This window comes from Poecilia latipinna, unplaced genomic scaffold, assembly GCF_001443285.1.
Source record: "Poecilia latipinna isolate Pla-1442-1.1 unplaced genomic scaffold, P_latipinna-1.0 Scaffold13, whole genome shotgun sequence".
In the NCBI taxonomy this organism is placed as follows: Eukaryota; Metazoa; Chordata; class Actinopteri; order Cyprinodontiformes; family Poeciliidae; genus Poecilia; species Poecilia latipinna.
Genome location: NW_015112629.1, coordinates 554,933 through 569,265, shown reverse-complemented (window position 1 = coordinate 569,265; position 14,333 = coordinate 554,933). Strand labels below are relative to the sequence as shown.

The 14,333-nt window shown below is 38.6% G+C and overlaps 1 protein-coding gene across 1 annotated transcript in view; it reads right to left on the bottom strand.

Moving 5' to 3' along the window:
• Nucleotides 1–6,152, bottom strand: part of LOC106946665 (transmembrane protein 132C) — a 179,787-nt gene extending 173,635 nt beyond the window's left edge. The window contains exons 1-2 of the mRNA XM_015031179.1: nucleotides 5,642–6,152; nucleotides 5,010–5,190 (exon numbers count right to left, since the gene is read on the bottom strand). Coding sequence (XP_014886665.1) covers nucleotides 5,010–5,058 — 49 coding nt within the window. The 5' untranslated portion in view covers nucleotides 5,059–5,190; nucleotides 5,642–6,152. The remainder of the gene's footprint in view (nucleotides 1–5,009; nucleotides 5,191–5,641) is intronic.
• Between the last annotated feature and the right edge of the window lie 8,181 nt (nucleotides 6,153–14,333).

Below are 14,333 nucleotides of genomic sequence, written 5' to 3'. Positions count from 1 at the left end.
GCTTACAATCCTGTAATTGGATGTTTGTCACCATGATCCCACTCGCTGGTGCTGATGAAATCGGTTACTTGCTGTTGAGCAGGAAAGAATTTGCTCCAGTGTATATATTTCATTGTTTGCCTTTCTGTCGTATTTCCTGCAGATGAATGAGCTAAATTGGTTATCATGCGGCATGATACTTCTTTTTTTTCTTTTTTTGGCCCATATTAAATTGGAACCTGCTTGTTAATCAATAGCACTTAAGAGTGAAGTTAAGTGTAACGTAGCAAATGCAAAGGACTTGATTCATGATTCAGCACTGCATTTGCAGCTATGTTCAGTTTGTCTCAAAGCTGTGCTTGATAGTTAGAATTTGTATTATTTTTTTTTTTTTTTACTGCTGCTGGAAATCTTCACCGTGTCGCATGACATTAAAATCTCACTGGAGCAAGTCGGCTGCAGCGAAGCCAGGTCAGGCACTGCAGATGTTTTCCTCTGTCTGCACTGGCTGGAAAGCACCTCAGTTACAGCAGCACACCTCTGCGTGAACTGGCTGAAGGTCAAAAGCTTTTTTATTCTCTGGTCTTCACATCTGTCATCTTTTATTGTTATTGCTCCCAAAGTGGATGTAATGTACCTGATTTCCCCATTCTGGCAGATCATTTGTTATACTAAATCAGCAATTAAGCCTTCATTTACAGCAAGAAAACTGTGAAAACAGCTTGATATAAAATACATTAATTACAATTACATCGATTAATGCCATACAATAAGGATTACTTTTTTTTTTGTTTTAAACTTACACAAACAAAAACTTCTAATTGACTTTTTAAAGCCAAATCTGTAAACGTTTTATCAAAAAGAATGCCATAAAAAAACAAAAACAAAAAAAACCTTTTCAATGACCCTCCATTTTGTAAAAGCAGTCTGAATTGCATCCTGTTCTATGATAAGCTATATGGGGGCATTTTCTATTGTCCTAGTGGCCGGTCAGACTTTATGTGAGAATCTGCAGGTATCCTATAGATTAGGTGACTGGGTGATTGTCTGCAAGAGACAACCTGGAAACCCCTGGGTGAAAGCAATCAGGTGGCTGGAGAGATATAATATCCTCTGAGACTCAGAACAAGCAAGGAGTTGACTGGCAGGAAGCAATGTGTTTTTCCCTTCTTGACACTTTGTTTTCATTCCTGCAGTTACCTGGTGAGCTTAGCATGCTCCGTCTGCTGAATGTTCTTTTTATGTAAAAGAATGATATTTCTTCTTGTGTGTGTTTTATAACTGGAACTGAACATCTGACTAATGTTTTGTTTGTCGGAGCGTCTTAGACCTACATTAAAAGTCTCTCCTACCAACAAAAAAAAAATAAGTTCACAAACTAATTGATGGACAGTTTATTTTCTTTGAAAAAGAATTCGTGCATTCACCATTTACAGCAAGTCGTTCATGTCCAGAGGCAGCAAAGCCCCAGTGCGTCACTTTACCACCACTAATGCTTTTAGATTTGCTGCAGACTACTATCTAGTTGAATCATGAGCACTGACTTTAACAGAGACAATTGAAATTGTTGGTTCTTTTGCAAGCTCCTTGATGTTTCAGTGGCTATAAACTCTTTGGGTTAAATTTTTTTAAGCCATTTACTTACTTATATTGTCAGACAAGATGTGTTTAAGTAATTTGATGCTTCTACAGTAGTCAGACAGGCAGTAATTATGCCTGTGTGTGCTTACCATAAAGACGCTGTTAGTGACAATTCTTCAAAAAGAGTGCAGTTATTTCACATAGGGCCACGACGGTGTAGGTAGCTTTTCCCTCTCAATAAATTAAAACATAAATCTGATTATGTATTTTTTTTTTTTTTACAAGAGAGCAAATGCTTTCACATAGCTCTGTTTATATTTCTAGTTTCTAACCAAAAGAGAGACAAACGTAACCGTTGTGGGGACAATAATAATGCAGTCATGTCACAAAGAGTTAAATATGGAGAAAATTGGGGATTTTCACAGTTTTCTCCCACAAACCAAAAACATATATGCTAGAATTTGCCCACAGGTATGAGTATATGTGTGAATAATTATTTGCCTCGTTCGGTTTTTATCCTCACTTTCTGTAGAGTGTTTTTCCAAGGTGTACCATAACTCTCGTCTGACTGCTGCAGTTGGCTCCAAACTCCACAAGTTACCCAGTACTGGGTTAAGCAGGTCCAAAAGTGAAAGGACTGACACTTTATACATTGCCACATTAACACAATATATATGAATTCTTGCATTTTAGAACTTTTGCAGGATAAAAACACTTAATATTTTAAGCTTTGGCACTGAAAACAGTTAAAGGTTTTATGTGACATTTTTTCCTTATTCTTTTTCCAAATACGTTTAATTGTCAAGAACTAAACGGGAACGTTGCTGGTTCTCGATTCTTAAAAAGGTCAAGACTGCAAGCCAAAACCCCCACCCACATCTTCTCCAGACATTCTCGGGAAAGCCAGCAAAGAGCAGTTTTATTTTCTCTCAGTGAACCATCAATGTCTTCAGAAAACTGTAAAATTAGTCCGACTGCCCATTCAGATGCTTTAGAGTGCAGAGAGGTTGACATTGCCTCTGTAAGCTCAGCATATTGCTTTTCTTATAAATCTTGAATGCAGCGCTCCATTTTTTGTTGCACATTTCCCGTAGTAATAGTTTTCCATGCATTGTACTTAAATTAACAACAGTTGACATTTCAAACTATCATATGATCCTTGAACTAGATACTTTCTTTGATAATTTATAATACTGAAATTCTGAATTGAATGTGTATTAATACTGAAATGCTCAGTTGAATATGAAGTTCAAGAAAACAGTCAAAAGCCAAGTCGAATATATCAGAAAATAACGTTTTTGAATAGCATTTTGTTTTTCTCCTTAACGTTTTGACTTTTTATACTTGAACTTTTAAAACTCAGGTTTATTTAATTCTCAGTAGTAATAAGTAGTAAGTTTTTCACCATAGATCAACAAATCAGGGGGAATAACTAATTCACAGTTCAGAATACAGTTTAGGTTTATTGTCTACCCTTTTTTCTGTTTTATTTCTGCAAATTATGAATGTTTAGGAAATGTCTATATTTTTATTAACTTTAAACTGCAAAAGTGTAGTTACAAACAGTGTCCTGTAAAGTGTTAGCTTTGGAAAACACTTAGGGTTTTATTTATAAATTATTCATAGAGGTTTTTCACATTTTGCCATCGCACAGGGAGACATGGTGTTGGCAGCATCATGAAGTATGAGGGGGCTGTTTCTATAGAGGGACAAAGTAACAGTAACAGTGTCCTCATATGTGAAAAGCTCACTGCTATATGAAAAAAGCTTTATGTAAAACTGAAACAGGTATAAAATGGCAGGACAAAGGTAAGCATTTTTTTTTTCTAATCTGTTTTGAAGACTTGTTGGGTGGTGAAATTGTGGTTATGAAAGAGATTCACCTAGTGGCTGGATGCTAACTCATACCACAAGATCTACAATGGAATGGTTAAGATCAATTAATGCATATTCATTAGGACTTAGTACAGTTCTAAATCCAATTAAGTATCAGTGACAAAACTAACAGAAAATAATAATTGTGCAGACACTTTCCGTACAATCCAAGAGAACTTCAGCTATTTTGCAAAGAAGAATGGATTAAAACTGAGTCTCTAGATGTGAAACACTGTTAGACAAAGATTTACAGATGCAATTAGCCAATTAAGTTATATCAGAGGTGCTACACACAAATGCTCACCTATAGCTTCTCAATTATTTTGTTTCCTAAAAAAAAAATAAAACTTTCCTTTCACTTCACACTTTTGCACTATTGTGTGCATGTCTGACACAGAAAATCCCAACACAATGAAATTTACAGTTGTTGTTTGACAAAACATGAAGTTCAAAAGGTGCAAGTACTTTTGCAAGGCACTCTAAGCACGAAAAAAAAATGTCACTTTAAAACCCAAAGAACTCTGTAACAATAGTTGTATTTGACATATTTTCTTTTTCTCATGGAAAACTGCACACTGGGATTTGTCTGAAAACAGAAGCAAAAAAGCTTTTTGTGTTTTTTTTTTGTTTGTTTGCACAAAAGACTGAGTCACATTCAACAAAAAGTGCTGCATTTCCAGATTCCTGCGATGACACGCTTATAATGAAAAGACCTCGTAAATGATTGAAAGTGGACAAAACATCAAGTGATGTTTAACTTACTAAAAATACGCATGTAAATTGATTATTTTCCAAAGGCCAAAAATGCTTGAGAGTAGAGATGATTTGTGTCTCTCACATCTGTATCCATAAGGGAAAGCGCTTAATATTATCTGCAAAGTGAAAGCTTGGAACTCGTCTGTTCCCTAGTTATGCATTTTTAATCGCATGACTGCACATTTCCAAATATGACAACTTGCACACACACCAACCGGACCATATGCAGTACTAGGAAATTAATGCACAAGTTCACAAACACTTATCAACTGCAAATCTGTGCAAACTTGTCAAAGGATGCACCGCCTCTCTTTTCGCTGCTTGTGACTGCAATCTGTTGTTATTCCCAAATTCTGCAGTTCCATGCTTTCTTCCACACACACACACACACACGCACGCACACACACACACACGCACGCACACACTTTCTGCATGCTATTCCAGTGCTGTGCTGTGGCACCTAACCCCACACACTCACGGGAGACAACTGTCACACTTCATTCATGTTAATATTACAAGTCATTTTGTATTCTGCCACAACAGCTTACAGCTAATTATATGTCTCATAAATTATATATGTGCTGTTGGCTGAAAGGATACAATTTGCATTTCATTAAATACTCCATGCTGAATGAAATCACTCAGGGAGTTTTTAGGGGGGAGAAAAAAAGGTTGATGTATTTACAGTGTCTCTTATTTCATGACCATTAGCTTCCATGTTCATAAATCTTGTTCAGGTTTCTGAGCAAAACCTTGTAAGAGATGTTTTATTTGGCGGCAGATTTTTGCTCTGGAAAGAGAGAGAGGGACGGGCTTACCTGTCCACAGGAAGAGCATGGTGAGTCCCATGCACTGCCGGGGCCCCATGGTTTATTCAGGAGGGGGGGACCTGAAGGGGTAACTCCTTTTCAGCAGGATGTGGTGCTACTTTGCACACAAATTATCCTCTCTGAGCAGATATCCATTTAGGAAATCACTGTGTCTTCTGTGCGATTCAACCTGTGGACAAAGACATCCACAATCAGGAACATGCCCAGAAATATCTCTGGTACAGTTTCTGTCGCCATTGGGCAGACATTAGAGCCCTAATATATTATTTTAATGAATCCATCGTTTTTATCTTTCGTACAAATCCACTTTTAATAATTTCATTAACTTTTAAGTGCCCCCTGACCCTTACTTGAAATCTTTCTGTTAAGTATCCCAACCAATTCAGATTATTTCAGAAAACAAAGGGTGAAAGTGAATTTAAAATGTTTTTTTTGTTTACTAAAAACTGAACCAATATGTGGTTCAGTTCTAACTGAACTTTTTTTTATCCATCAGGATTATTTTTGGGGAGAACTGTTTATTTTGGTGCCTCCGAAACTTATTAGCCTCTAACTGACTACTATCCAACTATCCAAGTCAGACAAAGTATGCACTATCGGGTTGTTTCTGCGCCTCTTACCGTTACTCTTCTAGCACACACTCCATCCGATGTTAGCATTTGATTCCAGGTTAAATTAAGGCTGCAAAATTTTCGCGCACCACCGCAGCAGCAAAACGAAAAGAAAAAAGAAAAAGAAGAAAAAAGCAATCCCAGTGAGTCAATTTGCGCTTTGCCAAGAGTTCCTCTAACATTCGTGGATATCTGTCTTCCTCTTTTCTTAGTCTCTGAACACCAGTTAAAAATCCGTCGAATTGGGTTGAAACATCGCATGCAGACACTTGGATATCTGAGACGCGGTCCCGCAACTTTCCACGCCGCGAATCGGAAGCGCGGATCGGGTGAGGTGAGGCGGTGAAGTGGCTCCTGCGTGCGCTGCCTCCACTTCGCCTCGCTCCGCACTCCGCGGCTGAGGATGCTGGTGCAGAAGCTGAGGGGGGGCTCAGAGAGGGAGGGCGACGGGAGGGGTGGGGGCGAGCTCCAGGCTGGGTTTGGCAAAGGGGATTGCGGGCATCACATAAGCAAAGTACTGTGCCATTACACCCACAGCTCATTTCAGGTGAAGATTGCGTCCTTTCTCCCCAAAGCGTTGCAAGAAAGTGAAAGTAGATTGGAAATGAAACTTCACACTCCTCACGATGGGATTAATTACATTTTCGGCTGGGTGGAGAAAATGAGCAGTGGATGTGAGTGATGGGACCCAAGAACATTAACATTATTTTTGCAAATTTTTTTTGCGTGGAGGGGCGGGGGGAGAGATTTTGTTTTACGCATGTAAAACAGTTTAAAAATCCAGGTTCGGACATGTCATTGGATAAAATCCCAGAAAAAAAAAAAAAACTATCACATAGGGGCGTTTTAATTAAATGCACCTAATAAAGATATAATTTTATCAGAGTAAACTTGATCATTTAATTTGATCACCACCGTCATCTGGGTTGATCTTGAGCGTGCAGTCGGTGCAGACCGTAGCAGAGAGTGGTGCAACCTGTTGTACCAAGACTATTCCATGAGAGTCAACAGTGCCCCCTATGGATCACCTCTGCGTGCAAAGCAGCTGCCCTCCCTAAGCTTTAAAACTCTGAGAGAATAGATTGCTGCATAAATACTGCAAACCCTTAGCAGGGGAGCCAACTGCGGGGTTAGCTTCTCAATCGCACCTGTAGAGAAATGACAACAAGAATCACTCGCAGAACAAACGGAACAAATAGGTAAAAATATGTTGGAACAAAGAAGCAGGCTTGAGTTTCAGGGAAGATTGATGGAACTACATGACGGGGTGATCTCAAGAAGACTTGAGACCAGGACAGAGGTTCACTTTACCACTGGACAATAACCTTAAACGTACAGTCAGCGCTACAGTGAAGCAGTTCAGTTTAGACCTCGACTCCTCTCAGAATCTTTGGAATGGCTGAACAGAATGAATGAACTGACAGAGTTGTTTTGCAAAGAGGAATAGAAAAAAAAATATTCAGTCTCCTGATGCTCAAAGCTGGTTAAGATGTACACAAAAAGATGAACGGCGCACGCCACACTTTTTTTTTTTTTTTTAGACATATATTTGTAAAATGTTCAATTCATTTTTCCAGTAATGTCATAATTTGTGCTGCCTATCTAAGCAATCAGTTTCTGCTTTTGCTGTGCATCTGTTAGGAAAGTCCAATTTCTTACACAGTCTTATTTACAGGAAACTTTCAACAAGCCGCCATCAAAGTCCGTGTTTAGTGGGTTATTCTGTCCCCTGCGCCCCTGCCGCATAAAAGCCCATTGGCTAAGCTGACAGTTTACAACTACCATTCTTCAGGATCAGAGTGAACAAGCCATTACTGGACACACAAACTAGTGACATGGTGAAAGGTAGCCACCCTGCAGCCGCAGCCTCTTACGACAACACCGAGCAGCGATTACAGGCCATCAACGCGGCAAAGGAGGTGTCCCTTGAGCATGGAGGCGAAATGCTCACTCCTCCATCCTCTGTTGCTTTCTCCTCATCCAGCTCCATTCCACTACAATAACATAAAGAGGAGTACTTTCTAAAAGTTGGCTATAAATAACACTAAGCAGTAAGGAAGGCTTCAGAAGACTAGTGGATTTCTTCGGTGGGTTCATAAAATTATGTTTTTGATATCTGGTAAATGACAAATAATGTGGTCATGTTGCTTTAAATGCCATTTGAATTCTGATGCAACAGTCAAGCCAAAATTTGCTCAAGAACCTTTTAGATATGCTCAATATCTAAAAAAGGTAAAGGGTATTCTATTCTCTTTTGCCTACATTCTTATTTTTATTTTTATTTTTTTTGGGGGGGGGACTAGTTTCATCTAATTAGAGTCAATTTACCACAAAACTCGTATTGTTCATTTTAATGTAAACACTCAATTTGGTTTTTATTTGCTTTTCTGTTACAAGAAAAGTTTCTTGCTGCAGGTAAATGTACCACAAATGAGATTCCTTGCACACAACAATGCACAGTGGATAATAACCGTCTTAAATAAAATGCTAAGCCTTTTATCACCCATTTTGGGTCTCACAGATACAGCTTCCTTAAAACTTTACTGATTTTACTGCATGCACAGACTACAATATACCATATTGCATTAAGAATTTAGGTGGTATGCCAAAACAAGGAGACACAAGACAAATCAGTCATGTCCAAAGTCAGTCCTCAAGGGTCTGTGTCCTACATGTTTTCCTGCCCAGGAACTGGCAGTTGGCATGTTCATGTAGAACATGATAACGCACTGAAGAGCAACTTAAGTCATAATGAATAAGATGTGTTGGAGCATGAACATTTCTAAAGCATGCAGGGCACTGGGTCCTGACTTTGAACATCCATGCATTAAATGATACATGGTGTTTAAAGATTGAATATGTCTCTACCAGCTTAGCACATGCAGAGATTAAAATAGTTAACCTTGCATTTTTAGAAAAATAACCCAAACCTAGTCATATTGGATGGAGAGCATCTGGGGACTTTGATCTTAAAGTGCTGGCACCGATTCTCACCTGGCTACGTGATCTAACACGATAAAATACTTTGTACTAACCCCATTCTGTTTTAGCTCTGGCTGTATGAGTAGCCTGCTATATGTTGAACCCTCAGTTGTTGGTGTTTAAAGCCTTCAACAAGTTTTCGTCCTGGATTAGCATCCATCTAGCTCTAACCACCTTCCCATCTATTCTTAGCAGCTTCCCTTTCTCTAGTGAAGAGAAGCATGTCACAGCATGATGCTGCCAATACTTTATTTATCAGTGGGGGTTTTGTGCTCAGGTTGATGCGTGATGCAGTCTCCTCCCTCCAGTTTCTTCCACCAGAGCTTTTGATATCTGCTGTTCCTCCAGAACTACCGTGCGTCTCCTGACAGCTTCTCTAATTAGCCCCCTTCTCACTCTGTATTTAGGTTGTCAGTTTTCTCTTTGTGAATTCCTGTTAAGTTTCTACCGATTTCAGAAGCACAAACATTAAGTGCGTGAAAGACATGCGCATGCTTCATCCTAGCCCAGACTAAACTTAACAGATACTTTCTCTGTAATAAGTCCACTGAGATGGCATTATACAAAGGAAAATATTTCAATGATTCTTTCATTGGACCCTTGTTCATCCTGATGGGTCTTGCCATAAAATATGTTTCGATCACCAATTTGCATTCCCTGGCTGGTCAGACTATTATTATGTGACAAAACTCAGTCTTTTCAAACTCAGAATCTGCCTCTATACAAGCTCACCCATCTGGCATAGGCACCAATAAACAGAATTAACTTGAGTCCAAAGTTGCAGAGTATCTCCCTGCATGGACCCATGGAGAAGAAAACACGACAAAGAAACAAATACTGCTGGTATTAGGTAGCACCCGGCGTAATTGGATCCAACGCTGAACTTCTAATTTGCCGTTTCCCCTGATTCACTCTAAGTGATGCTCTCGGATAAGCCTGTCTGCTTGCTCTCAGCAGCGAGAATGAAAACATCTCTGCTATCAGTGACCCATACAGCATTAGGCAGCAGCAGAAGAGGTGATGTGGTAACAGTCAAACTGTAGGTTACCAGAAAATGTTAAATTGAGCAATTAATTTAGGGGCCCACTTACATTGTTTAGGTTTTACAATGCAGCATTTTTTAAGTTAACTCTTAAGTTAAAGCCCATCAGCAAGCTGCAGGACTAGTCCCACATTACAGATATTATCACCATCTACTCCTAAAAAAAAAAAAAAAAAACATGAACAAACAAACTAATGGGTCTTTTTTGTGACATATTTTTTGCCAAACAAAGGGCCCACTGAAAAGAGCTTTTTAATAGGAAATGATTCCATGTCCATGTTAAAGAAAAGCATCCGCACAGATTGATGCCATCATCATTTCTCTCCATGGAAATCATGTGGTCAGAATAATTAGTGGTGTCCTTTTGTTCACACACTTGTTTTGCACGCAGGCAGAGCAGCTGAGTTTTGCTCCCGTCTGACCAGTGCACCTTCTCGGACATGTTTGCCGTTTCATGGACTCCTTGTGGTTTTCGTTTGCAAAGACTTTCTTCTCGCCATCCTTCATGAATGCCTGTCTCGCCAAGGGCACAACTAATGGTTTTCAGCTCGTTGTCGTTTACTAGTTAAATAACTTCAAAAGGCAATCGGTCGCACTGGGTTTTATTTTGGGAGAATTTAAGGAAAACTGCTGAATCCAAATACATGCCAATGTCACGTTGAGGTTTTAAGTTGGACCCAAAAGCATGCAGAACCAAGAGGATGACTTAACTATACTCAGAAATGGGGAAAACAAAGACTTACAATGCTGACTCAAAGTGGAGCAGGGTATGGTAAATGGCATGAAACCAGGAACGATAACAAAACGGAAGAATCCAGCAAAGAGCAATGAAAATTCAAGTTGATTACTAACAGGGTGCAGCTGGGAGAGGAGGCAAACAGGCTGACTGAAGGAAAATGAATAATTCACACTAGAAGCTGAACTGAGAATCAAAGAAACTACAAATTATGGGGGAAAGAATAACATTCATCTAAGGGAACAAAATCTAAAAGCGCAGAGATCAGAATACAAGAATAATTTTAAAAACTAAATGTAAAGAGATGAACACCTACAGCAAGACCTTCAAAGCAATAACAATTAAGCTACACATGGCAACACCTACCTAAAACACACTACAGTTTTTTATTTTATTTTTTATTTTTTCGCCATGCTACGCAAAAAAGAAAAAAAAAAGTTCACAGAGTGTGAATACTTTTGTAGAGTCTTAACCAAAAGCTGACCTTATTAGGGATCTGAAAGGAAAATTGTTTTATGGCCCTCGTGTTGCAGACGCAGCAGAAAGAAACTAATATAGTAATATGCTGATGACTGAGAATTGGGAAGCAGATGCTCAATGACAGATATAGGTTATGAATAAAAGATCAGACACTGCTGTGAGATACATCTCCGCTCACATTGTTATGCACCGTTTGGATATTATTCCACACAAATAAAGGACCAAAGAGGTCAGCGATGGCGTCAGTATAATTCCGTGAGAAACGGCAACTGCTGGAGAATATCATCAGCGAAGTAAACACATTGTCAAAAATGGCGATTTATCTCATCAGCCTTTTTTCTTCTTCTTCCAATACGTTACACGTTATTATCTAAGACTATGCTCAGCCAGGAAAACACCTGTGACCCTGCACGACGGGGTTGCTAATGGGGGTGGGTGGATACTATCTAACAGATCCTCAGAATCTAATAGGTGGAAACAATCAAACAACTTAAAATAAATTATTTCTCTGGCATTCAAAATCTCTTGGGGAACCAGTCCCCTGTTAAACTTTTATATCATTTGAGCAGTTGAAGAAAATTATAACAAATCACAGTTATTAACACTGAAATAATTTTCTACAGTTTTTCATTGGATTTCCCAAACTGTTGTTGCACATTTTCTTTTAATTGTGATTAATTATTTGTTTATAGTATGAGGTGTACATTTATCTTATGCAAAATGAAATTTAATGCATTCCATTAAGGCATTTTCTGTGCTTGCCTAATCCCAACCAAACAGCACACACACATACATACCAAACAGTACACACTCACGTACTCTAAAAAATGTACTTTAGCTTTTATAGGACTCCAGTACTGTATGTACAACATCACAACATTTACATCCGCCCTGATTTTATTGCACTGTTAAACAGTTTTCTGAACACCTTCACAGCTAAGTATATTGACACACTGTTGATTCTTCTCTACTATGAGGTTTCAAGGTTGCAGTCAGTAAGCATTTAAATAAATACCCATATTCAACTTGCATTTTTTTTTTCTTTAACAGCAATTCTGCTCTTTAGATGTTTTCATGATTGATTTTCCCCACGATGTGTATGAATTGAATGAAAGCCTGGATTTCTTTGGATAATTCAGCAAAACAAAATGTCAGTCCTGACGTGGTTCTCCTTACATGTTCATGTCAGCTGTGAAGCCGCCTGCGTGATTAAAGTACCTTCACCAACAAAGGCAAATCTGAACTCAGCTGGGATCGTGTTTACTTTATAATTCCTTAAAAAATGCAGATAATAATAATAATAATAATAAAACTGATTAATACTGGATAGTTTGTGTTGATATTTACTCATTTAAATGACTTGATTTGCACCCATCAAGCTGTTTGTAAAGTTTTGGACATCCAACTTCTAATTTCAAAAGCATAGAAGTGCATATGGGAGGAATCTTGTTAGCAAAGTTTTTTGGGGGGATTTATAACAGGATGTCATATCTGTATTCATGAATATCTGTGATGTGGCTGCTCTTGGTTTTTTCCCCAATGAGAGGAGAACAAAAATAGACCCTTCAGAACCCAAAGCATCAAGCAGAGGAGCAGTTTGCTTCACCCAGTCTTACGGAGAGTGGACCTGTTTGACAGCTGCAAGATAATCCAATACCGGCAAAGTTGATTAAGATATTGTGGTGCACAATGTCAAAAGCTGGGGTCCTGGCTAATTAACATGGATTTCAGGCAGTGTCTGACGCAACGCAGCAGGTCCTTGGTGACCTTGACAAAGCCAATCTTAGAGCTGCGAATGGAAAAGAAACCAGATTGAAAATTTTAGAGGCTTCATTGGTATTCATAAAAGCATGAAAGAAATTAGATGAATAGAGGCTTTTTTTTCTATGAAGTCTTTTTTTTTTACTGAAAGGCAGCTTGCAAATGGATCTAGAATTACTTAAAAGACAGGGATCTAAGGAATGGATTTAAGAGGGGTAGAAGTATCATCTTTGAAACTGAAGGGGAGAAAGGAAGTGGACAGAGAGTAGCAAATGACAGATAAAGTGTCTGCAACAGCTGGTTGGAAGATGGCATGAAAGGGAAATAGGGAGGTAAATCAGGTCTCACAAAGACATTTTAGTAAAATAGGTGTCAAAGTCAACATCAGAATTAAGAGGCCCGTTCTTTCACTATAGTTCACATCGACATGTCATAATATAATTGCAAGTTCCATATTATGACTTGGCATTTTACAAGGAAATTTGCAGTTTATGCTGTATGTCTGGGTTGGCTTTCTGCAAGAAAGTTTTCTTCTCTGACTCCCTTGTCCCTGCAAAAGAAACGATTCAGTATTGCATAATATCGCCACCACCATTTTTTTATTGTAGGCAAGGTGTGACCTGAGTGGTCTACATTGTTACTTTTCATGTACCAATTGATGTGGACAAAAACGTTTATCTCATCTGACCATCTTTGCTTTGTCCTGTACTTGACTTGTGATAAAGTAAAACCAGGACTTATTTTGGCTTAATTTTACAATTTAGAGAGGTGAATACTGAGCGGCGTTGTACCAATGCATAGCACAGTTTTCATATTTTCAATGGTTAAAAAAAAAAAAAGAAAGACAAACACTTTCCTTCTATGTCATAAACATCTCCCGCTTTGTTTTGGGTTATAGCATAAAAGTATGATAGGATACATTAAGTTTTATGGTTATAATGTGAGAAAATGTGGAACGGTTTAAAACGTATGACTTACGCGAGGCACTGAATTATTGCTTAAACATAGATTAGTGTCTCAGTAAACTCATATTCTGCTTATATCAGACAGAGAGATAAAATGAAGAAAAGGTTCCTCTCCTTTTTTTTCCTCTGGTAAGTATACATTGGGTATACATCAACTGGCTCACTTGCACAGCATCTGTTCTCTTTGAGGCAAAATCACTTAAGTATTGATTAGCAGTATTACATCCTCACCGCTTGCAGCAGGCAGACTTGGAGCAGGGCTGTTAGCTGATCTATATTGATTGATGAGGACAAATGCATGGAGAATACTCCACTGCACTAAATTGATGCTTCTGCCCCCCCATCCTGTTCACATTTCTTCATCAATTTGTAAAGCTTTTCAGTTAAATGGGCTTTCGGCACATGGTGCAAAACCACATGTGCTCCAGTCGTTGTGAGAGCAACAATTTAGAGGACAGGAAATGCATGTGAGCCGTTTAAATCTAGTTTCCCATTAACGTTTTTTTTTTTTTATACAACCTGCACTTATTCAAATTTCGTGACATTACCTCCAGAAACGTGCATGCATTTTGAGGATATTTTTCGCACTTGATTTTGTTAACTGAAATCAAGTGCCACCAATTGTCTTTAGCTGTAGAAATGCTTAAGGCAGGGCTGGGTTGTAAAACAGTACCCATGACGGCAGTGTTGTGGTACTCGAAGTTCGTCTTGGTCTTAAGACCGGTCTTAAGACCA